The sequence below is a fragment of the Oncorhynchus kisutch genome, linkage group LG12 (genome assembly GCF_002021735.2).
Source record: "Oncorhynchus kisutch isolate 150728-3 linkage group LG12, Okis_V2, whole genome shotgun sequence".
Lineage (NCBI taxonomy): Eukaryota > Metazoa > Chordata > Actinopteri > Salmoniformes > Salmonidae > Oncorhynchus > Oncorhynchus kisutch.
The window spans coordinates 10,828,913-10,854,321 of record NC_034185.2 but is presented as its reverse complement, the minus strand read 5'-3'; the positions used below and the strand labels follow the sequence as shown (position 1 = coordinate 10,854,321).

The window sequence follows — 25,409 nt, the reverse complement described above, 5'->3', positions numbered from 1 at the left end:
CTGCTCTCTTTCTCTCTCGCTCTCGTTCTCTGCTCTCTTTCTCTCTCTCGCTCTCTCGTTCTCTGCTCTCTTTCTCTCTCGCTCTCTCGTTCTCTGCTCTCTTTTTCTCTCTCGCTCTCTGCTCTCTTTCTCTCTCTCGCTCTCTGCTCTCTTTCTCTCTCTCGTTCTCTCGTTCTTTCTCTCTCTCGTTCTCTCGTTCTTTCTCTCTCTCGTTCTCTCGTTCTTTCTCTCTCTCGTTCTCTCGTTCTCTGCTCTCTTTCTCTCTCTCGTTCTCTGCTCTCTTTCTCTCTCTCGTTCTCTGCTCTCTTTCTCTCTCTCGTTCTCTGCTCTCTTTCTCTCTCTCGTTCTCTGCTCGTTCTCTCTCTTTCTCTCTCGTTCTCTGCTCTCTTTCTCTCTCGTTCTCTGCTCTCTTTCTCTCTCGTTCTATGCTCTCTTTCTCTCTCTCGTTCTCTGCTCTCTTTCTCTCTCTCGTTCTCTGCTCTCTCTCGTTCTCTCGTTCTCTGCTCTCTCTCGCTCTCTCGTTCTCTGACTCTTATCTGTTTCTGTCTGTGTCTCTCCCCAGGTGAATGCAGAGACAGTCCGCTACTCTATCTGCATGTCTAAGCTGAGAGTGAAGCCTGGAGACATAGCTGTACACGGGGAGGCAGTGGTCTGTGTATCTCCCAGGGAAAACAGCAAGAGCTCCATGTACTACGTCCTCCAGTCTCTAAAGGATAACCTGCCCAAGGTAAGAGTAACGCTGTGTCCCAAATGGCACCCTATTCAGCCCACTGCTTTTGACCAGGGCCCCGTATTCCCTATATATAGTGAACCACTTTTGACTGGGGCTCTAAAGTGTTGAACTAAAAACTTGTGTCAGTCTTCAGGCAGGTCTCGCCATGGATTATTTTAGTGAATTAGTGAATTGTATCAACAAGGGGCTTTATGATTAGAAATGTATAGAATTCACCAGGTAGTAATGCTGCCAAGCCTCTGTACAGTTCATTATAGTGTGTCCCCTCTCTCTCCTCCCTCTCGGTCTCCTCCCACTCTCTAATCTCTCCTTTCCTCCCTCTCTCTAATCTCTCCTTTCCTCCCTCTCTCTGTCCCCTCTCTCTCCTCCCTCTCTCTGTCTCCTCCCTCTCTCTCTCATCTCTCCTTTCCTCCCTCTCTCTCATCTCTCCTTTCCTCCCTCTCTCTGTCCCCTCTCTTTCCTCCCTTTCTCTCTCTCCTCCCTCTCTCTCTTTCCTCCCTTTCTCTCTCTCCTCCCTCTCTCCTCCCTCTCTCTCATCTCTCCTTTCCTCCCTCTCTCTGTCCCCTCTCTCCTCCCTCTCTGTCCCCTCTCTCCTCCCTCTCTCTGTCCCCTCTCTTTCCTCCCTCTCTCTGTCCCCTCTCTTTCCTCCCTCTCTCTGTCCCCTCTCTCTGTCCCCTCTCTTTCCTCCCTCTCTCTGTCCCCTCTCTCCTCCCTCTCTCTGTCCCCTCTCTCCTCCCTCTCTCTGTCCCCTCTCTCCTCCCTCTCTCTGTCCCCTCTCTTTCCTCCCTCTCTCTGTCCCCTCTCTCCTCCCTCTCTCTGTCCCCTCTCTCCTCCCTCTCTCTGTCCCCTCTCTCCTCCCTCTCTCTGTCTCCTCTCTCATCTCTCCTTTCCTCCCTCTCTCTGTCTCCTCTCTCTCCTCCCTCTCTCTGTCTCCTCCCCCTCTCTCATCTCCCCTCTCTCATCTCTCCTCTCCTCTCTCTCCTACCTCTCTCTGTCCCCTCACTCTCCTCTCTCTCGCTCATCTCTCCTTTCCTCCCTCTCTCTGTCCCCTCTCTCTCCTCCCTCTCTCTCATCTCTCCTTTCCTCCCTCTCTCTCCTCCCTCTCTCTGCCCCCTCTCTCCTCCCTCTCTCTGCCCCCTCTCTCCTCCCTCTCTCTGCCCCCTCGCTCTCCTCCCTCTCTCTGCCCCCTCTCTCTCCTCTCTCTCTCCTCCCTCTCTCTGCCCCCTCTCTCTCCTCTCTCTCTCCTCCCTCTCTCTGCCCCCTCGCTCTCCTCCCTCTCTCTGCCCCCTCGCTCTCCTCCCTCTCTCTACCCCCTCGCTCTCCTCCCTCTCTCTGCCCCCTCTCTCTCCTCCCTCTCTCTGCCCCCTCTCTCTCCTCCCTCTCTCTGCCCCCTCTCTCTCCTCCCTCTCTCTGCCCCCTCTCTCTCCTCCCTCTCTCTGCCCCCTCTCTCTCCTCCCTCTCTCTGTCCCCTCTCTCCTCCCTCTCTCTGTCCCCTCTCTCTCCTCCCTCTCTCCTTTCCTCCCTCTCTCTCCTCTTTGTCTCTGTGGTGTTACTAGGTGGTGGTACAGGGTATCCCTGAGGTCTCCAGAGCTGTCATTCACATCGACGAGCAGACCGGCAAGAACAAGTACAAGCTGCTGGTTGAGGGAGACAACCTACGCAGTGTCATGGCAACCCACGGTGTCAACGGCAACAGGACCACCTCAAACAACACCTATGAGGTAACTAGACTGTAGAAGCCCCTCCTCCAAAAACAAACGGCAACATATTATCGGCACATATATTGGTCGAATTTCAAATGATCATCTCATTGATTGGCCTGAACCAATTCTCTCTATGACAGCTGTTGTTGTAAAAGAAGGGCTTTGTTAAATAAATTAATTGATTGAATTCCCCAATGCGTATGTGCCGAGAACCAACTGACTGTTCTCTCCTCCAGAACGATCTACTTTCCCCGCGGCGGGGATCCTAGTTTGATCCCAGCATGAGCCTTAAGCATTTCTGTTCCGTCTGCTCTGTCTCCCTGCTGCACCTCCTATCCTCCCATTTAATTAATCATACAAACATCAGTTTGGAATTCTAGTCTCCTTTAAACAGAATCGACTGATTGTCTCTCTGTTTCCCAGGTTGAGAAGACGATTGGTATCGAGGCTGCTAGGTCCACCATCATCAATGAGATCCAGTACACCATGGTGAACCACGGCATGAGCATCGACAGGCGACACGTCATGCTCCTGGCTGACCTCATGTCCTATAAGGTCGGTGAAAAGATGGAGAATGTTTTATTCAAAGACGAATAATGAGGTTTTTTTTTGTGATTTGATTTGTGACGACAGATGAAGTCCTCTGTTTGCAGCAGAGATGCAAAATTCCTCGAACTTTTAATAAATTCCCTGGTTTTCCCGAAATCCTGGTTAGAGGATTCCCGTAATAAATCATGCAACCAGGATTTCTGGGAAAAACTGGGAATTTATTGAAAGTTCCCAGAATTTTGCTAACCTGTGCAGGCCTACTCTCCGCTAATGTGTTTTCCATTGAAATACAGTACCAGTCAGTTTGGACACCTGCCTCCCGAGTGGTGCAGCGGTCTAAGACACTGCATCGCAGTGCTAGCTGTGTCATTACAGATCCTGGTTAGACTCCAGGCTGTGTCAGAGCCGGCCGTGACTGGGAGATCCATGAGGCGGCGCACAATTGGCCCAGCATCGTCCGGGTTAGGGGAGGGTTTGGCCCAGCGTCGTCCGGGTTAGGGGAGGGTTTGGCCCAGCGTCGTCCGGGTTAGGGGAGGGTTTGGCCCAGCGTCGTCCGAGTTAGGGGAGGGTTTGGCCCAGCGTCGTCCGGGTTAGGGGAGGGTTTGGCCCAGCGTCGTCCGGGTTAAGGGAGGGTTTGGCCGGCAGGGATGTCCTGGTCCCATCGCCCTCTAGCGACTCCTGTGGCGAGCCGGGCGCAGTGCACGCTGACACAGTGGCCAGGTTTACGGTGTTTCCTCCGACACATTGGCGCAGCTGGCTTCCGGGTCAAGCTGGCATTGTGTCAAGAAGCAGTGCCTCAGCGATGGTACAAGACTGTAGCTACCAATTGGATATCACAAAATTGGTCAGAAAAAGGGGTGTAAAAATATATATATTAAAAACACACAAAAATATAATAATACATACGTTTGGATACCTACTCATTGAAGGATTCTTATTTGTACTATGTTCTACATTGTAGAATAATAGTGAAGACATCAAAACTATGAAATAACACATATGGAATCATGAAGTAACCAAAAAACTGTTCCTCAAATTTTTTTATATTTGAGATTCTTCAAAGTAGCCAACCTCTGCCTTGATGACAGCTTTGCACATTCTTGTCATTCTCTTAACCAGCTTCATGAGGTAGTCACCTGGAATGCATTTCAATTAACAGGTGTGCCTTGTTAAAAGTTAATTTGTGGAATTTCTTTCCTTCTGGATGCGTTTGTGCCAATCAGTTGTGTTGTGACAAGATAGGGGTGGCATACAGAAGATAGCCCTATTTGGTCAAATACCAAGTCCATATAATGTCAAGAACAGCTCAAATAAGCACATTAAGACCGGTCATTCAATCTGGAGAATTTCGAGAACTTTTAAAGTTTCTTCAAGTGCAGCCGTGGAAACCATCAAGTGCTATGATGAAACTGTCTCTCACGAGGACTGCCACAAGAACGGAAGACCCAGAGTCACGTCTGCTGCAGAGGATAAGTTCATTAGTTACCAGCCTCAGAAATTGCAGCCCAAATAAATGCTTCACAGAGTTAAAGTAACTGAACATTAAATTCTCTAGCAACAGCTCTGGAGGACATTCCTGCAGTCTGCATGCCAATCGCATGCTCCCTCAAAACTTGAAACATCTGTGGCATTGTGTTGTGTAACAAAACTGCACAATTGAGTGGCCTTTTATTGTCCCCAGCACAAGGTGCACCTGTGTGTAATGATCATGCTGTTTAATCAGCTTCTTAATGTGCCACACCTGTCAGGTGGATGGATTATTTTGGCAAAGGAGAAATGCTCACTAACAGGGATATAAACACATTTGTGCACAAAATTTGAGAGAAATGCGCATTTTGTGCTTATGAAACATTGCTGGGATCTTTTATTTCAGTTTGTGACACACGGGAACAACACTTTACATGTTGCGTTTATATTTTTGTTCAGTATATATTTTTAACTAATACAATTGCTCAAGAAAAATATTTAGTTTAATAAAAACAACGTCTCTGTATATGATAGGATACAATATGTATAATAACGTATGTAATGGGTTTTAAGTAATAGGGTTATGCAATATGATAATGTAATTAGATCATGTAATAGGGTTATGCAATATGATAATGTAATAATATAATAGGGTTGTGGAATAGGATAATGTACTCATATAATATGGTAATGAAATAAGATAATGTAATGGGGTTATGGAATAGGATAATGTAATATGATAATATATAAGGTTATGCAATAGGATAGTGTAATATGATAACATATAGGGTTATGCAATAAGGATCATGTAATATGATAATGTGGTAGAATAATGTAATATGATAATATATAAGGTTATGCAATAAGGATAATGTAATAGTGATATGAAACAGGATAATGTAATGTGGTAGAATAATGTAATATGATAGTATATAAGGTTATGCAATAGGATAATGTAATATGATAATATATAGGGTTATGCAATAAGGATAATGTATTTTCCATCCATAGGGTGAGATTCTGGGTATCACCCGGTTTGGCCTGGCTAAGATGAAGGAGAGCGTGTTGATGCTGGCGTCCTTCGAGAAAACTGCCGACCATCTCTTTGACGCTGCGTACTTTGGTCAGAAGGACTCGGTCTGTGGTGAGTTTCAGGCTTCCTCTTACTGTAGCAGAGTCACAGAAATACAGCTATTCGATAACAAAGAATAAACTGGCTTTTTGTTGTCTTAAAAAAAATATCTCTCCTTTCCACAACTTCTCTCATTCATTGCACTGATCTGAAATAACTAATTAGCCACCTGTCAAGTGTTTTCACTAATTGAAATGGGGAGGAGACGGAAGAGCGGTCGGATTTCCAGCCATTGAGAAAGAAATCCCAGACACAGCTGATTGAGCGCAGTCTCTCTGTCTCCTCTGGTTCCGGGTGTATCTGAATCTCTCTGTCTCCTCTGGTTCCAGGTGTATCTGAATCTCTCTGTCTCCTCTGGTTCCAGGTGTATCTGAATCTCTCTGTCTCCTCTGGTTCCAGGTGTATCTGAATCTCTCTGTCTCCTCTGGTTCCGGGTGTATCTGAATCTCTCTGTCTCCTCTGGTTCCAGGTGTATCTGAATCTCTCTGTCTCCTCTGGTTCCAGGTGTATCTGAATGCATCATCATGGGAATCCCCATGAACATTGGTACAGGACTGTTCAAGCTCTTACACAAGGCTGATAAGGACCCCACGCCACCCAGGAGACCCCTGCTCTTCGACAGTCCCGACTTCCACATCCCCTTGGTTACATAGTAGAACCCTGGGCTCGCGTCTGTCCCAGTAGAACCCTGGGCTCGCGTCTGTCCCAGTAGAACCCTGGGCTCGCGTCTGTCCCAGTAGAACCCTGGGCTCGCGTCTGTCCCAGTAGAACCCTGGGCTCGCGTCTGTCCCAGTAGAACCCTGGGCTCGTGTCTGTCCCAGTAGAACCCTGGGCTCGTGTCCGTCCCAGTAGAACCCTGGGCTCGTGTCTGTCCCACACCCAACATCTAATAATGTAAAATAATATGGTCATTTAGTAGATGCTTTAATCCATTGGCACCTACAGTTACATAGTGGCACATCTGCAGTATATGTGGCCATTGTGGGAACCAACCCCACAACCCTTACTGTACTGATCTGATCAAGGCACTCTCATTGTATATGCTTATTTTGCTATCAATGAGTGTGTGTGTGTGTGTGTGTGTTAGGGTGGTGTGTGTGTGGCGTTGGGGTTAGGGTGGTGTGTGTGTGGCGTTGGGGTGGTGTGTGTGTGGCGTTGGGGTTGTGTGTGAGTGTGTGTGTGGGGGGGGGTTAGGGTGTGTGTGTGTGGCGTTGGGGTGGTGTGTGTGTGTGTGTGTGGGGGGGGGGGGTTAGGGTGTGAGTGTGTGTGTGTGGCGTTGGGGTGTGTGTGTGTGTGTGTGTGTGTGTGTGTGTGATGGAGCAAAGGAGCATGGGGCCTTTTTAAAATGAAGCTTTTTGTTTTCTCTCCGTGAAGCTTCATACAACAACCTCTTCCTTTTGGCTTTCTGTTTATTGTGTTATTTTATACCACTGCTTCTAATTCACAGGACTACAGGTGAGAGAGAAGTGCCTGTCAAAACGTCTCCAGCTCTTCCACAATGGAACACGGACGTTCCCCTGTTTTTTATTTGTTTAGTCGTGGCCTCATGTGTTAACTCTCTTTATTATGTTCCTCGTCTGTTTTCCCCACGCTTCCCCTTTCTGAACTGACAATAAAGTGACGCTGGAAAGAGTGACGCGTTGAAGTCACTGATTTGATTAGATCATATGGTTTGATGTGGTTCACTGGCTGAAAGGAGCCTGTTCCCAGGTCTGTAGGGTATGTGGTTCACTGGCTGAAAGGAGCCTGTTCCCAGGTCTGTAGGGTATGTGGTTCACTGGCTGAAAGGAGCCTGTTCCCAGGTCTGTAAGGTATGTGGTTCACTGGCTGAAAGGAGCCTGTTCCCAGGTCTGTAAGGTATGTGGTTCACTGGCTGAAAGGAGCCTGTTCCCAGGTCTGTAGGGTATGTGGTTCACTGGCTGAAAGGAGCCTGTTCCCAGGTCTGTAAGGTATGTGGTTCACTGGCTGAAAGGAGCCTGTTCCCAGGTCTGTAAGGTATGTGGTTCACTGGCTGAAAGGAGCCTGTTCCCAGGTCTGTAGGGTATGTGGTTCACTGGCTGAAAGGAGCCTGTTCCCAGGTCTGTAGGGTATGTGGTTCACTGGCTGAAAGGAGCCTGTTCCCAGGTCTGTAGGGTATGTGGTTCACTGGCTGAAAGGAGCCTGTTCCCAGGTCTGTAGGGTATGTGGTTCACTGGCTGAAAGGAGCCTGTTCCCAGGTCTGTAAGGTATGTGCTTGAGCCAACTCTTCTGACTGTCATTGACACACAGCTTTGTTATGCCATTCATGTTTGGTGTGACACTGATTTGAACGACCTTGAGAGGACTTGGCTGAAGCACGGAGCCATCTGGAGCCTGGTTACTATGAACCCTGTGTATACTATGTTGATAGCCTTGGATGCCCAGGCTTCTCTCCTGTTGCTTCTTAAGGTGAGGTTTACTATATGGTGACTGTTCTCTAAAACCTCAATCAAATTGGCTTTTTGTGTTTACTGCTTGGCTTGGGGGGGTTTCTCAGTGTTTAAAACATCCCTCTATTGTAGGTATGGATGAGTCCTTATGGTTTAAAACATCCCTGTACTCTGTGTATGGATGAGTCCTTATGGTTTAAAACATCCCTGTACTCTGTGTATGGATGAGTCCTTATGGTTTAAAATATCCCTGTACTCTGTGTATGGATGAGTCTTTCTGGTTTAAAACATCCCTGTACTCTGTGTATGGATGAGTCCTTATGGTTTAAAACATCCCTGTACTCTGTGTATGGATGAGTCCTTATGGTTTAAAACATCCCTGTACTCTGTGTATGGATGAGTCCTTATGGTTTAAAACATCCCTGTACTCTGTGTATGGATGAGTCCTTATGGTTTAAAACATCCCTGTACTCTGTGTATGGATGAGTCTTTCTGGTTTAAAACATCCCTGTACTCTGTGTATGGATGAGTCCTTATGGTTTAAAACATCCCTGTACTCTGTGTATGGATGAGTCTTTCTGGTTTAAAACATCCCTGTACTCTGTGTATGGATGAGTCCTTATGGTTTAAAACATCCCTGTACTCTGTGTATGGATGAGTCTTTCTGGTTTAAAACATCCTTGTACTCTGTGTATGGATGAGTCCTTATGGTTTAAAACATCCCTGTACTCTGTGTATGGATGAGTCTTTCTGGTTTAAAACATCCCTGTACTCTGTGTATGGATGAGTCTTTATGGTTTAAAACATCCCTGTACTCTGTGTATGGATGAGTCCTTATGGTTTAAAACATCCCTGTACTCTGTGTATGGATGAGTCCTTATGGTTTAAAACATCCCTGTACTCTGTGTATGGATGAGTCTTTATGGTTTGTATGTGATAATTTAAAACCTCTTAAATGTAAATCATTGTAATCGATCTAATCCCCAGAAGTAAGGATTCATCATGAGGGCCATAAACAATAACTAGTAATCCTGCATACGCCGAGGTTAAAATCTCACCTTCCAGGTAAAAATTGTTTTAATAAATTGCAGAGGTGTAGTCACTTTCGAGGACACAAGTACACAGGACAATATGATGACAATATTAAATATGTATTTCTGAATCAACAAAACTGTATGAATCGGGCTTGAAATGACTTATATATATTTTTTAATACAGTATAATCAATTTATAAAAGGACTGACTATAATATTTCACCCTCCTTATAACTGTAAAATACATATTCAAATATCTAGTGTTAGAGAAAATGTGATTTGTTTTTTTAAATCAAAACATCTGCCCCCATCACTGTGAATGTCTCACAGAGCTCTATCATGGCTTCCTGAACTTGTAGGAACTTGCCTTTTCATATCCTATTAATCTAGTCCTTCTATGACAAATAAGTGTATTTGGTTTACAATTATTTTTGATTACTGGCTATAAATGGATCTCTGAGGGACATCCCTGCTTCACACAGGCAGAAGAGACATACTCCTGTGTCTGTGAGAATCAGGGCTACCACTCAATGCAAGACATTTATATCTACAGAGTCCACAGACCAATTTAGACCCAGAAATATCAGTTAGAACAGTTACCAGAACCACACTGGTTACCAGTTACCAGACCCACACTGGTTAACAGTTACCAGAACCACACTGGTTACCAGTTACCAGACCCACACTGGTTACCAGTTACCAGACCCACACTGGTTAACAGTTACCAGAACCACACTGGTTAACAGTTACCAGAACCACACTGGTTAACAGTTACCAGAACCACACTGGTTAACAGTTACCAGAACCACACAGGTTAACAGTTACCAGAACCACACAGGTTAACAGTTACCAGACCCACACTGGTTAACAGTTACCAGAACCACACTGGTTAACAGTTACCAGAACCACACTGGTTAACAGTTACCAGAACCACACAGGTTACCAGTTACCAGAACCACACTGGTTACCAGTTACCAGAACCACACTGGTTACCAGTTACCAGAACCACACTGGTTACCAGTTACCAGAACCACACTGGTTACCAGTTACCAGAACCACACAGGTCCCCTAAACAGGGGACTTTACATCTATTAATAAATCATGCAATTCGTATATGTTAAGAATTTGGAAATGCTGAAAGATCCTGTTCAATCTCTTTAACAGAGATGATATGACATGACTGCCCAAATGTCACAGTGACTTGGAGTTCCACCAAACCAATATGGAAATTGGAGAACTGACAGTGCCTCTCTTGCAGATAAGAGCATTTTTAATCCACTGGGATGGGAGTACCCTCACACACACAGAGAACCTAATGGCTTCAACAGCAGGTAGGCTTCTAAGCCAGTAATTAGTAGGACTAGTGAAGTCAATAGCCCACGGGGCTCTGGTCTAAAGTAGTGCTTGTGCAGGGTTCCCATTTGGCATGCAGTCACTGTTTTGATGTTTTCTCGCCATTGTGATGTCATTTATTATTTATCGCCATTGTGATGTCATTTATTATTTATCGCCATTGTGATGTCAACTGAAAAGCTGTATGTGGATCCATGAAAGGAAGTAATTACACACAAATGAAGAAAAAACAAACCACGTTCTTATTTTTTTTAATCCAAATTTTAAACGTCAACATAATCTTGCTTTTACACGTAACAACAACAGACACACGATGAGCCCTTTTTCCATCAGCAGTTGCCACAGAGTGCTTACCCAGCCTAAAACCACAAAGAGAAAACAATGCAATCATTGTAATTCATGACACAAAACTCTAAAGTTCAATATTTACCTTATGGTCCAGTAATGACATATAGTGTTGATAGCAGATGTACAGAAGCTTGTGCTGAAAAGTATTGACCTCGAACAAAATCCTATAGAAACATGTTTGTACAATTAGTTAAATTATTAAAGGTTGAGTGTTGGTCTGTTTGGGTTGTGTCAACCTACTTGTCACTCATTGTTTGGCTTGAACATGAGGTTGCATAGAGCACAAATAGATCTGGGACCAGGTTAATAACGTTGAGCTCTTTCAGTTAAATAAAATGGTCTTGATTCATTTATTGATTGGTAATTAGCCTCTATATAATTAGATACCTCCATCTCCAGACAGTAGTGATTTGCATGCTACTGAGTATTCCAACTCCAATACCTCTATTGGGTCTATTGTATTGTCTGTTGTGGAATTATCTGTAGTGAATCAATGAGCCTGGCTTTCTCAGCATGCTGAATCAGGTAATAGTGAATCAATGAACCTGGCTTTCTCAGCATGCCGAATCAGGTAATAGTGAATCAATGAACCTGGCTTTCTCAGCATGCCGAATCAGGTAATACTGAATCAATGATCCTGGCTTTCTCAGCATGCCGAATCAGGTAATAGTGAATCGATAAACCTGGCTTTCTCAGCATGCCGAATCAGGTAATAGTGAATCAATAAACCTGGCTTTCTCAGCATGCCGAATCAGGTAATAGTGAATCAATAAACCTGGCTTTCTCAGCATGCTGAATCAGGTAATACTGAATCAATGAACCTGGCTTTCTCAGCATGCTGAATCAGGTAACACTGAATCAATGAACCTGGTGTCCTTTCTATTTAAAATCTTTCTGAGGTGACCCTGTTTTATTTCATATTCAAAACATGTCTTCACAATCGGTTCTTCTCTGAGATGCCTGCAGTGGTTACCTTCATTTACAAGACAGTAGTTTGGTGAAAGTACAAAATGTGCTTTTTATAAGTGATTGTGTTCGTTAATGGACTAGCTCTCACTACCGTATCTACCGTATGTACCGTATCTACTGTATCTACCGTATCTACCATATGTACCGTACCTACCGTATCTACCATATGTACCGTATCTATCGTATGTACAGTATCTACCGTATGTACAGTATCTACCGTATGTACAGTTGAGCAGTAGGAGGTTTTGCCACCAGGACTTTGGGTCTACCGTCTCCTAAACGACAGCTGCCTGCTAGCTGCCTGCTGTGGTGCTCTCTTCCTGTCAATAACAATACTAATTAATACATATATCATTTGCATAGCACATTTCCCACGCTCCATGCAGCACTCAATGCGCATAAAGTTAGAAAACAACAACAACAACAAAAAACGATCACAATACGTCAACACATTACCTGCTAATGTCGAAGATGGACTCTAAGCAGATTAAGCCATTAAACATTAAAAGCTTGAATAGGTGTTTTAAATTGAGGGAGATTAAAGCTGCCTCCTGGACAAGTACAGGTAGAGTGTTGCAGAGCTGAGGGGGCCACATGTGAGAAGGCACTGTCACCCATGCTGGGCAGGGTAGTGGCTGGTTTGACCAGGCTGTTTTAGTCTGATGATTGTAGGGTACGGAAGGCTGCGGAATAGTTATTCGGAAGTTGGCATATGTCCAGTGCCTTCGAAAGTATTCAGACCCCTTGACTTTTTCCACATCTTGTTACATTACGGCCTTATTCTGGAATGGATCAAATATTCCCCGCCCTCATCAATCTACACACAGTACTCCATAACGACAAAGCAAAAATACGATTTTTAGAAATATTCAGACCCTTTACTCAGTACTTGTTGACGCACCTTTGGCAGTGATTACAGCCTCAAGTCTTCATGGGTATGATGCTACAAGCTTGGCACACCTTTGGCAGTGATTACAGCCTCAAGTCTTCATGGGTATGATGCTACAAGCCTGGCATAGCTTTGCCAGTGATTACAGCCTCAAGTCTTCATGGGTATGATGCTACAAGCTTGGCACACGTGTATTTGGGGAGTTTCTCCCGTTCTTTTCTGTAGATCTATTATTTTCCCCTGATAAACATCCCCACAGCAGGATGCTGCCACCACCATGCTTCACCGCAGGGATGCTGCCACCACCATGCTTCACCGCAGGGATGGTGCCACCACCATGCTTCACCGCAGGGATGGTGCCACCACCATGCTTCACCGCAGGGATGGTGCCACCACCATGCTTCACCGCAGGGATGGTGCCACCACCATGCTTCCCCGCAGGGATGGTGCCACCACCATGCTTCCCCGCAGGGATGGTGCCACCACCATGCTTCACCGCAGGGATGCTGCCACCACCATGCTTCACCGCAGGGATGCTGCCACCACCATGCTTCACCGCAGGGATGGTGCCACCACCATGCTTCACCGCAGGGATGGTGCCACATTTCCTCCAAACGTGGCGCTTGGCATTCAGGCCGAAGAGTTCAAAGTGTTTAATCTTGGTTTCATCAGACCAGAGTATCTTGTTTCCTTTGGGTGCCTTTTGGCAAACTCCAACCGGGCTGTGATGTGCTTTTTACTGAGGTTGGCTTCCGTCTGGCCACTCTACCATAAAGGCCTGATTGGTGATGCTGCAGAGATGGTTGTACTTCTGGAAGGTTCTCCCATCTCCACAGAGGAACTCTGTCACTCTGACAGAGCTCCAATCAGGTTCTTAGTCACCTCCCTGACCAAGGCCCTTCTACCCTGACTGCTCAGTTTGGCCGGGAAGCCAGCTCTAGGAAGAGTCTTGGTGGTTCCAAACTTCTTCCATTTAAGAATGATGGAAGCCGCTGTTTTCTTAGGGACCTTCAATGCTGCATAAATGTTTTGGTACCCTTCCCCATATTTGTGCTTTGACACAATCCTGTCTCAGAGCTCTACGTATTATTCCTTCGACCTCATGGCTTGAGTTTTTGCTCTGACATGTCAACTGTGAGACCTTGTGAGACAACTGTGTGTGCTTTTTCAAATCTGAATTGACCACAGGTGGACTCCAATCAAGTTGTAGAAACATCTCAAGGATGATCAATGGAAACAGGATGCATCTGAGCTCAATTTCATGTCTCATAGCAAAGGGATATTGAATACTTATGTTAAATAAGGTATTTCTATATTATTAATAAATGTGCAAAAAATGTCTAAAAACCTGGTATTGTGTTGTCATTATGGGGTATTGTGATGTCATTATGGGGTATTGTGATGTCATTATGGGGTATTGTGTTGTCATTATGGGGTATTGTGTTGTCATTATGGGGTATTGTGTTGTCATTATGGGGTATTGTGATGTCATTATGGGGTATTGTGATGTCATTATGGGGTATTGTGATGTCATTATGGGGTATTGTGATGTCATTATGGGGTATTGTGATGTCATTATGGGGTATTGTGATGTCATTATGGGGTATTGTGATGTCATTATGGGGTATTGTGTTGTCATTATGGGGTATTGTGTTGTCATTATGGGGTATTGTGTTGTCATTATGGGGTATTGTGATGTCATTATGGGGTATTGTGTGTAGATTGATGAGGGAAAATGCTTATTCAATCCATTTTAGAATAAGGCTGTAACTTAACAAAATGTGGAAAAAGTTAAGGGGTCTGAATACTTTCCGAATGCACACTCAGAAAAAAAAAGGTATGAATAGGGTACAGTGTTGTTTCCTGGTGTACAAAAATATTAAAATACACAATGTACCTTAAGAGGTACACATAATCTCACATGGTACTGTTTAGTACATTTGCAGATAATCTAGTATAATGGTACATTATTGTACCCAATATGCTCTCAAAAACCAATCCCATTTTCATATTTCCCAGCATGCACTTTCGCAGGTTGTTTTTTAGAATTGTTTGTTTCAATATGTTTGATCTTATGCTACACAAAGATAAATAACATACTTTTTTTTAAACTCATCCAATCTGTTAGTAGTTGGATTTATTTCACCCGTTACTGAGATGGTTGTTCCTGTTTAGATGGTTTAGGGAGTCTCATTTATCAGTCTTCGCTACATTGGCAGTCATTTTAAATGCCGTTTGAGGGTGATTTAGAAGTTAACATTTGGGGATATTCTAACTGTGGCTGCATTCCAATGAGAATTCCATATCACTTTGCTGTCTGTGTCACTAGCAAACAGTCATTGATGGTGCTGGTAACGCTAAAATTCACTTGAAAGGCACCCTGGGAAATATGCAAATAAGGCTTTGCACCATACAGTTTTAAAACAACACCCCCAAAAAAATACGTTTTAGTGGTACATTTTTGCCACTTAAAAGGAACAGACTGCGTTGACACTGTGGTGGTAACCTAAATAGGATCATTTGTACCTTTTCCAAAAGGTACGTTTCTGAACCTGTACTAATTTATCCCGTAATGTACACTTGGATAAATGAGGTGAGGAGGAGACTGGAGTGCTTCTTTTTTTAAGTCTGTAACGAGACTATTTCAACAGATCTACACTGCTCACTGGGAAGCTGACTGTTCTCCGTCATCTTCTCCCCTGCTAAGGCTGAAGAGGTCTGAGAGGAGACAGACGGACCGTTCTCTAGCACACCCTGCGCCAAGCCTCCATTAGCCCCACCTCCAGTCTCTGCGAAGGCCTCCCTCTTCAGTGGTCTAATAAAGAGTACAGTGGGGTTGTTGGGCGTCTCCACAGCGCCGCCCCGGTGGTTGGAGGGCTTCCTGAGGCAGCGGGACAAGGTTGCCACACAGCTCTTCTTGAAGTTCTCGTTCATGAAGGCGTAGATGATCGGGTTGTTGAAGGAGTTGGAGAAGCCGATGGCCTGGACGATGGCGATGATCATGTTCACCGTCACCTCGTCAGAGTTCTTCTCTAGGTTGTCTAGATGAAAGGAAGGTTTTTAGGGATTAGTTTAGCTGTATTTAGACTATTTGTAGCTAAAGTTTCCATCCAATTTTACGACAGAGTTTCATTTGAATATTCTAAAATCACCATATAACAATATTGCATTTTCCCACCAAAGATGTTTCCATCAAACTGATTTTCTCATTATAATTTTTGGAGAAATTACAATACAGTAACAAATACAGGACATCACTACAATATTTTTTTCTCTTAAGAAACAAATAAAAAACAGACTGTTTGCGGATTTAAACGTTTTCAATTTTAACTAGGCAAGTCAGTTAAAATAACATATTCTTGTTTACAGTGGACGACGCTGGGCCAATTGTGCGCCGCCCTATGGGACTCTCAAGCACAACCAGATGTGATACAGCTTGGATTCAAACCAGGTACAACAGTGGCACGTCTTGCACTGAGATGCAGTGCCTTAGACCTCTGCGCCTCTCGAGAGCCCCGATAAGAGGCTGTGCGTGATGTAGTGCATATAAACAGAACTTTGACTGTTACATTTTCATGTACCGAATGGAAAAATACAAGTTAAATGAGTTTCCATCGCATTTCCAGCTCGACTGATACTTGTATCACAAAAACTGTTGCATTATATAGCCGACGTGCTCACTCTGGCTCAGACATGAGCGCTAGTCAACAGCTCGCGGACATAGTAGGCAACCTACATTATGAGATAATTATGAAAAAGCGTCAAATGATGTGTATTTGTGAAACGGCAGCCAAGCATCGATCATCATGTCACCAGAATAAGACCCTCGACATTTATTGGAAAGGAGCATCAAGCTCATTGCACATTCACCACCCTGTGAAGTTGAACATAATTGATTTAATCTGTAGGCTAATAAACGGCATGTTTTCCCGAGTCGTAGTGAGAGGACCACACAACATATCATCACGTGACTCCAACTTTACTTAGATATGATGGTTATTATATTAATCATTTACGCATCGCGGCGTTTCCACCGCCATTTCTCATATAATACATTTTACCGACACAAAAAAGATCACACCACGTCGAACGAACAAATAGTTTTGTCAGCACAGTCTTGTACCGACATGTCATGTTTCCATCAGACTGGGCGTGACTTTTTATTCATGCGTCAGGTAATTCATCTGCATGAAATGGTTTAATGGAAACGTGGTTAGTGAAATGAAATAAAAAACCATCCTGAACCGTAAGATTTACACCTGCCTCTGAGTTACAGTTAAACCTGAATGTAAAGGTTATGTGACGGTGATTGTTTATGCTATATGTACTACACCCTATTTCAGCTTGTTAGACCTAAGCCCTATTGTCGTTATTGTAGTGTGATAGATACTTACTGTACTCAAACAGCATGTGAACGGTATGAAACGGAGCCCAACAGATTGTGAACAGCAGAACGATGGTAATCATCATTTTTACAGCTCGCTTCTTCTTCCTGTGAAAATCAATAAAAAATGTTCTCACCTTCTCGCGCTGATTCCCTTTCTTTTATTCTTCCCGTAAGGAGAGACATGCAGGTGTCATCCTGCACAATGCATTTCAACAGGGACTTTAGAAGAGCTCTCTGTGTGCCTGAATGGTCTGGCAGTAGTGCTGTCAACTCCAGTCAACTCAGACCGCCGGTTCAATACCCAGGTGCTTTCAACTTTTCATATCCGTTCACCTCAATCAATAAATATAGTGCATTTTATAAAGCCTTTTTTACAATCAGCAGTTACCTAGAGAGGAATCAGGCTCTGAAGAGTGGCCATTCCTCTACTGGCTGTACTGGGTAGAGAGGAACCAGGCTCTGAGGGGAGGTCAGTCCTCTCCTGTCTGTACCTGGTACAGAGGAACCAGGCTCTGAGGGGTGGTCAGTCCTCTCCTGTCTGTACCTGGTACAGAGGAACCAGGCTCTGAGGGGTGGCCAGTCCTCTCCTGTCTGTACCTGGTGGAGAGGAACCAGGCTCTGAGGGGTGGCCAGTCCTCTCCTATCTGTACTGGGTAGAGAGGAACTAGGCTCTGAGGGGTGGCCAGTCCTCTCCTGGCAGTACTGGGTAGAGAGGAACCAGGCTCTGAGGGGTGACCAGTCTTCTCCTGGCTGTACTGGGTAGAGAGGAACTAGGCTCTGAGGGGTGGCCAGTCCTCTCCTGGCTCATCTCTCCTCTCTCATTCTAGAGAGGAACTAGGCTCTGAGGGGTGGACAGTCCTCTCCTGGCTCATCTCTCCTCTCTCATTCTAGAGAGGAACTAGGCTCTGAGGGGTGGCCAGTCCTCTCCTGGCTCATCTCTCCTCTCTCATTCTAGAGAGGAACTAGGCTCTGAGGGGTGGCCAGTCCTCTCCTGGCTCATCTCTCCTCTCTCTTTCTAGAGAGGAACCAGGCTCTGAGGGGTGACCAGTCTTCTCCTGGCTGTACTGGGTAAAGAGGAACCAGGCTCTGAGGGGTGGCCAGTCTTCTCCTGGCTCATCTCTCCTCTCTCATTCTAGAGAGGAACTAGGCTCTGAGGGGTGGTCAGTCCTCTCCTGGCTCATCTCTCATTCTAGAGAGGAACTAGGCTCTGAGGGGTGGCCACTCCTCTCCTGTCTGTACCTGGTACAGAGGAACCAGGCTCTGAGGGGTGGTCAGTCCTCTCCTGTCTGTACCTGGTACAGAGGAACCAGGCTCTGAGGGGTGACCAGTCCTCTCCTGGCTGTACTGGGTAGAGAGGAACCAGGCTCTGAGGGGTGGCCAGTCCTCTCCTGTCTGTACCTGGTGGAGAGGAACCAGGCTCTGAGGGGTGGCCAGTCCTCTCCTATCTGTACTGGGTAGAGAGGAACCAGGCTCTGAAGGGTGGCCAGTCCTCTCCTGGCAGTACTGGGTAGAGAGGAACCAGGCTCTGAGGGGTGGCCAGTCTTCTCCTGACTCATCTCTCCTCTCTCATCCTAGAGAGGAACCAGGCTCTGAGGGGTGGCCAGTCTTCTCCTGGCTCATCTCTCCTCTCTCATTCTAGAGAGGAACTAGGCTCTGAGGGGTGGTCAGTCCTCTCCTGGCTCATCTCTCATTCTAGAGAGGAACTAGGCTCTAAGGGGTGGCCAGTCCTCTCCTGGCTCATCTCTCCTCTCTCATTCTAGAGAGGAACTAGGCTCTGAGGGGTGGCCAGTCCTCTCCTGGCTCATCTCTCCTCTCTCATTCTAGAGAGGAACTAGGCTCTGAGGGGTGGCCAGTCCTCTCCTGGCTCATCTCTCCTCTCTCATTCTAGAGAGGAACTAGGCTCTGAGGGGTGGCCAGTCCTCTCCTGGCTCATCTCTCCTCTCTCATTCTAGAGAGGAACTAGGCTCTGAGGGGTGGCCAGTCCTCTCCTGGCTCATCTCTCCTCTCTCATTCTAGAGAGGAACTAGGCTCTGAGGGGTGGCCAGTCCTCTCCTGGCTCATCTCTCCTCTCTCATTCTAGAGAGGAACTAGGCTCTGAGGGGTGGCCAGTCCTCTCCTGGCTCATCTCTCCTCTCTCATTCTAGAGAGGAACTAGGCTCTGAGGGGTGGCCAGTCCTCTCCTGGCTGGCCAGTCCTCTCCTGGCTCATCTCTCCTCTCTCATTCTAGAGAGGAACTAGGCTCTGAGGGGTGGCCAGTCCTCTCCTGGCTCATCTCTCATTCTAGAGAGGAACTAGGCTCTGAAGGGTGGCCAGTCCTCTCCTGGCTCATCTCTCTCATTCTTCCCTATATCTATCACAATAAAAACAATGAAAGACGTCTGCGTATATGTAGAGTACCTGGATATTTTGTTGACCTCTCTGTGGTTCATGGTGTTCAGGACAGAGGAGTCCCCCACCCTCTTCCTGATCCACAGCTCTATCCCTATCCGTGTGTAGAGAAACAACATGGCTGCCATGGGCATCAGGAACAGAGCGACCATGATGAAGGTGGTGTACACTTGTCTGTGGATCAGGGAACGCCAACGCTCCTGACAACACACGTGGTGGTGGTCATACAGGAAGTCATACTTCACCTGGGAACGGAGGGGAAACACATCAATGAATCATTCAATCACAGCTTTTGGTTTTCTGGAGTGATTCTGAAAGCGACCGATATGGTTAGGTTAAGTCAGGTTCGGTTAAGTTAGGTCAAGATAGATCAGGTTAGGTTAAGTTAGGTCAGGTTCGGGTTGGTTAAGTTAGGTCAGGTCAGGTCAAGTTAGGTCAGGTTAAGTTAGGTCAGGTAAAGTCAGGTCAAGTCAGGTTACGTCAGGTAAAGTCAGGTCAAGTTAAGTCAGGTCAAGTTAGGTCAGGTCAAGTTAGGTCAGGTCAAGTTAGGTCAGGTCAAGTTAGGTCAGGTCAGGTAAGGTCAGGTCAAGTTAGGTCAGGTCAAGTTAGGTCAAGTCAGGTAAGGTCAGGTCAGGTAAGGTCAGGTCAAGTTAGGTCAGGTCAAGTTAGGTCAGGTCAAGTTAGGTCAAGTCAGGTCAGGTCAAGTTAGGTCAGGTCAAGTTAGGTCAGGTCAAGTTAGGTCAGGTCAAGTTAGGTCAAGTTAGGTCAGGTCAAGTCAAGTTAGGTCAGGTCAAGTTAGGTCAGGTCAAGTTAGGTCAGGTCAAGTTAGGTCAGGTCAAGTTAGGCCAGGTAAAGTTAGGCCAGGTAAAGTTAGGCCAGGTAAAGTTAGGCCAGGTAAAGTTAGGCCAGGTAAAGTTGGGACAGGTAAGGTTGGGACAGGTAAAGTTAGGCCAGGTAAAGCTAGGCCAGGTAAAGTTAGGCCAGGTAAAGTTAGGCCAGGCCAGGTCAAGTTAGGTCAGGCCAGGTTAAGTTAGGTCAGGCCAGGTTAAGTTAGGTCAGGCCAGGTTAAGTTAGGTCAGGCCAGGTTAAGTCAGGTCAGGTTAAGTCAGGTCAAGTTAGGTCAAGTTAGGTCAGGCCAGGTTAAGTTAGGTCAGGCCAGGTTAAGTCAGGCCAGGTTAAGTTAGGTCAGGCCAGGTTAAGTTAGGTCAGGCCAGGTTAAGTCAGGTCAGGTCAGGTTAAGTCAGGCCAGGTTAAGTCAGGCCAGGTTAGTGTCAGGCCAGGTTAAGTCAGGTCTGGTTAAGTTAGGTCTGGTTAAGTTAGGTCTGGTTAAGTTAGGTCTGGTTAAGTCAGGTCTGGTTAAGTCAGGTCTGGTTAAGTTAGGTCTGGTTAAGTTAGGTCTGGTTAAGTTAGGTCTGGTTAAGTCAGGTCTGGTTAAGTTAGGTCTGGTTAAGTTAGGTCTGGTTAAGTCAGGTCTGGTTAAGTCAGGTCTGGTCAGCTTCTTTGGTGCCAGGATGTTTACTGTAAACGTTTTGGATTTGGTTTGAAGCTACAGTAGCTGTGATGGGAGGGGCTTGACATACACACCTCTAGTTGCTGTACGAACAGCATTGGGGATCCCACAACCACTGATGCACTCCATACAAGTCCTGCACAAAGAAGACACGTCTCAATACAATGACTTCCTCACAATACCACAAGTAATACATCATATACTGTACACATATGAAGAGTTTCTTTCCAAAACTCTGGATCCACCAATTTTTCACATTTGTACCTTTATGTGTGTGTAAAATGTTACCATTATCATATTTTTAATTAATAGATTTTAGCTGTGTATTACAATGAATTTGTTGCAATACGCTATCCTGTATTTCTATTGGGTAGCTGGAATAGAATGTTCCTATCCTGTATATCGATTGGGCAGCTGGAATAGAATGTTCCTATCCTGTATATCTATTGGGTAGCTGGAATAGAATGTTCCTATCCTGTATGTCTATTGGGCAGCTGGAATAGAATGTTCCTATCCTGTATTTCTATTGGGTAGCTGGCATAGAATGTTCCTATCCTGTATGTCTATTGGGCAGCTGGAATAGAATGTTCCTATCCTGTATATCTATTGGGCAGCTGGAATAGAATGTTCCTATCCTGTATATCGATTGGGCAGCTGGAATAGAATGTTCCTCTCCTGTATGTTTAACATATGAATTCAACACACAAGTCTAGCATCATGCTATAGTGTTTGGTTAGAGTTAGGGTGCCATTTGGTACGAGACCTATCTCCTATACACACTGAACAAAAATACAAACAAAGATCCCAGCAATGTTCCATACACACAAAAAGGGAATTTCTCTCAAATTGTGTACACATTTGTTTACATCCCAGCTAGTTAGCATTTCTCCTTTGCCAAGATAATCCATCCACCTGACAGGTGTGGCATATCAAGAAGCTGATTAAACAGCTTCTTCTAAACAACCACATCATTACACAGGTGCACCTTGTGCTGAGGATAATAGAAGGCCACTCTAAAATGTGGAGTTTTGTCACACAACACAATGCCACAGATGTATCAAGTTTAGGAGCATGCCATTGGCATGCTGACTGCAGAAATGTACACCAAAGCTGTTGCCAGAGAATTTATTCATGTTAATTTCACTACCATTGTGAGAGGATAGTAAGATGAAAGATGATAAAAGATAAAGAAGATAAAAGATGGAGGTCAGGTCAAGCCATTTTTTTCTCTTTTTGTTGTCAGTGCCTCGGAGCTTTATGAGTTTTTTCCCCACTTATCTACACACCATACTCCACTTTTTTTGTATATTATGAAAGACATTCAACCATAACTGAAGAACTCTCATAGGCTACTATCCAATTCAATTTAAAAAAAATCTCCATCTTTTATCATCTTTCATCTTACTAGCCTCTCACAACGTCTGTACCTAGTGACCTAGTGTCCTCTCTTCTTCTCCCACTCTCCTCTTCTCCCACTCTCCTCTTCTCCCACTCTCCTCTTCTCCCACTCTCCTCACTCATTTCTCCTCTTCCCCACCCTTCCTTCTCTGTCCTCACTGACATACACCATTAACACAAAAGCAGAAGGAGTGTTTATTTTTAAAAGCATACCTAGCATCTTGTACGCTCTTTTCGGAGTGTACTGCCTCCTCATTTTCAAGGGGTAGACAATTCCCTGGTACCTCTCCACAGCGATGCAGGTCATTGTGAGAATCCCCGTCACTATGGCCATAGTCTGAACAAAAGGAATCGTCTTGCAGATGAGAACACCTATGAAGAGAAGGGGTTAGAAGTGTCACTCAAAAAAAACACTGTACATGGAACAAGCAGAAGTTTCTCCATGCGCTCTCTCATTGGCTGCGATTACACAGACCAATTCCGATCTTTTCTCACTAATTGGTATTTTGACCACTCAAATCAGCTCTTTTGTCAAGAATTGGGCAACATATCATAATTGAGCTGCCTGTGTACTGCAGCCGGTATGGCTCTCGTTATATAACTGCATGGGGAAATTCGTGTGTTGGTAACCTTCACTCCTAAATCCCCTGGCTTCGATGTATAGTCCCCTAGAAGGCTGATCCTCACCCATTCAAACAAAAGAGGCTATTTTGTGACAATTCACAGAATAACCTTTATCACAAAACGAATGTGATATTGCTTGCTCTAAATCTTGTGTGAAATATTGAAAAAGGTGAAATAACTCTCAAGCCACCTATAAACCCTAATGTCCGGCAAACCAGAACATCGATTAAAAACTGTTTACTTAGACAACAACTATGGAAATAAAATATTCTGTAAGGCACTGCTCTGTAGCCTATTACCTCCCATGTTGGTTGGTTTTTAACGTCAACATTTTGACTGATGGGTTGAGTGACCCACATCCATCAATTTCATTAAACTGTAGAAGGCACCAGAAGGCAATAATACACTGAGATTCTCTTGAAATTATAAAAAAAACGCTCTGCAAACACAACCCGTTCATAAATCAATGAGTGTCAAGGCTCAGATTATAATATTCGTAAACTACTGCCAAATTGAATGCACATCCATATTATTATAGGATGAAAAACAAAACAACGATTACATATAGGCTTCTAAAGTTTATTCAAACTATCAATGACAGTAGACACCCCACTGGGCACATAAATCAATCCAACGTCTAATTCCACTTTAATATAATGTAATTTCATTGAAACGACGCGGAAATCATGTTAATTCAACCAGTAGACATTCCGTGCAGAGCAGACAGCTGTTGATGGAATCATGGAACATAGGAACTCACCTCCGAGCCATTCCGAGGAGATGTTCTGCAACAAGGTGAACGGGATACAGAAGAATGTGATAAGAAGATCGCTCACCGCCAGAGAACAGATGAAGATATTAGTGGAGGTCTGTATAGCTCTTTTACGCACCACTATGTAGACAACCAAACTGTTCCCAATCAAAGCCAGGACAAATATGATAGCATACATGATGACGAAAGTAGTCTTAGCGCCCAACGGCAACTCAGGGACGTAGACAAGCGGCTGTATGTTGTAAGACTCGATGAACTCTTGTCGCGTTAAATTGTAATGTTGTAGCATCTCTTGCAGAACCTCGGGTGTTATTTTCGTGGACCCCATTTCTGTTGCCGTTGTCATTTTCTAGGATTTTATGTAAATTCCAGTAGTATAGCCACTACAGACAGATGTATTTTCCCGCCCGAAACGTGTGTGTTATACATGTGTGGCTGATTAGGCTACTCCAAGCAGTGCGCACTGGTGCGCTCCTCCAAAAAACCATATTTCCACTGTGCTGCGGCTAGATAGTGCATTTCTCCCGTGTCCAGAGGCAAGAGGAACGTGTCTGAGTGACACTTCTAGCCTATACCGCACGCTGTTAGTCTGCTGTTGTTGCTGTGGGCTTATAACCTCTGTCCATCAAGGGGTGGAACACCCAATTAGCTGTCATTCCAGTCCTCAAAAGACAGAAGGAACACACACACACACACACACACACACACACACACAGCTTTATGGAAACAGATTCATATTTTTGTTTGTGTGATTGTGTGCTTTTCATCATAGCCTATACAAGATTGAGGTCTCATGAAAAGGTCATTCCTGGTTTTGATCCTTGTGTTCAATTTCCTGAACTCATATAGAGGAGGAGACAATCAACTTGTCTCATCATTGCATCTACTCGAGTTAGTTACATAGTCATTTGTTTTTGTGCACAGTGCTCTTCGGAGATGTGCTGTTCCACAACAACACACTTCCTTTACAAACAGATGGCTGTGATTCTATTATACAGTCCTACCTCAGAACTGTTATGGGGATTCTGACAAGGGTCCCGTCTTTCAATCAAATGTTTTGTGTATTTATCTATAGTACTTTTCAAGTACAGCCTGCATGAACATTACACTTGGACTCAACATATATATGGATTTATGTAATTGGGTGCAAGTTCCCCATTGTTTATTAAGGATGATTTAAGGATGAGTCTCCTAGCAACATGGGAAGCATTGGACCCTAAGTGAGAGGCTGTGTTGGGAGCTGAGTGACCTAGCAACATGGGAAGCATTGGACCCTAAGTGAGAGGCTGTGTTGGGAGCTGAGTGACCTAGCAACATGGGAAGCATTGGACCCTAAGTGAGAGGCTGTGTTGGGAGCTGAGTATCCTAGCAACATGGGAAGCATTGGACCCTAAGTGAGAGGCTGTGTTGGGAGCTGAGTATCCTAGCAACATGGGAAGCATTGGACCCTAAGTGAGAGGCTGTGTTGAGAGCTGAGTCTCCTAGCAATATGGGAAGCATTGGACCCTAAGTGAGAGGCTGTGTTGGGAGCTGAGTATCCTAGCAACATGGGAAGCATTGGACCCTAAGTGAGAGGCTGTGTTGAGAGCTGAGTCTCCTAGCAACATGGGAAACATTGGACCCTAAGTGAGAGGCTGTGTTGGGAGCTGAGTATCCTAGCAACATGGGAAACATTGGACCCTAAGTGAGAGGCTGTGTTGGGAGCTGAGTCTCCTAGCGACATGGGAAGCATTGGACCCTAAGAG

At 45.1% G+C, this 25,409-nt stretch overlaps 2 protein-coding genes across 2 annotated transcripts in view; one reads left to right on the top strand and one right to left on the bottom strand.

Moving 5' to 3' along the window:
• LOC109877481 (DNA-directed RNA polymerase III subunit RPC1) overlaps positions 1 to 8,512 on the top strand; it is a 71,502-nt gene extending 62,990 nt beyond the window's left edge. The window contains exons 28-32 of the mRNA XM_031836851.1: positions 563 to 727; positions 2,290 to 2,454; positions 2,860 to 2,991; positions 5,464 to 5,596; positions 6,089 to 8,512. Of these exons, the coding sequence (XP_031692711.1) occupies positions 563 to 727; positions 2,290 to 2,454; positions 2,860 to 2,991; positions 5,464 to 5,596; positions 6,089 to 6,237 (744 nt within the window). The 3' untranslated portion in view covers positions 6,238 to 8,512. The remainder of the gene's footprint in view (positions 1 to 562; positions 728 to 2,289; positions 2,455 to 2,859; positions 2,992 to 5,463; positions 5,597 to 6,088) is intronic.
• A 5,853-nt stretch (positions 8,513 to 14,365) lies between these two features.
• On the bottom strand, positions 14,366 to 23,992 carry LOC109876756 (pyroglutamylated RF-amide peptide receptor-like). Its single transcript, XM_031837958.1, has 6 exons — positions 23,653 to 23,992; positions 22,482 to 22,640; positions 20,945 to 21,006; positions 19,370 to 19,605; positions 16,980 to 17,077; positions 14,366 to 15,626 (listed from the first exon to the last, which is right to left on the bottom strand). Exons 1-6 carry the CDS (start codon positions 23,990 to 23,992, stop codon positions 15,208 to 15,210), a joined length of 1,314 nt encoding a protein of 437 aa, XP_031693818.1. The 3' UTR covers positions 14,366 to 15,207.
• Between the last annotated feature and the right edge of the window lie 1,417 nt (positions 23,993 to 25,409).

What these genes read in the sequence shown, in the direction of transcription:
- LOC109876756 (XM_031837958.1), bottom strand. Translation starts at nt 23,992, where the DNA reads ATGGGGTCCACGAAAATAACACCCGAGGTTCTGCAAGAGATGCTACAA. An exon ending in AAGAGCGTACAAGATGCTAG is followed by an intron (nt 21,007 to 22,481) that starts GTATGCTTTTAA and finishes TTCTTTGTGCAG; the next exon opens with GACTTGTATGGAGTGCATCA. An exon ending in TCACATGCTGTTTGAGTACA is followed by an intron (nt 15,627 to 16,979) that starts GTAAGTATCTAT and finishes CCTTTCATCTAG; the next exon opens with ACAACCTAGAGAAGAACTCT.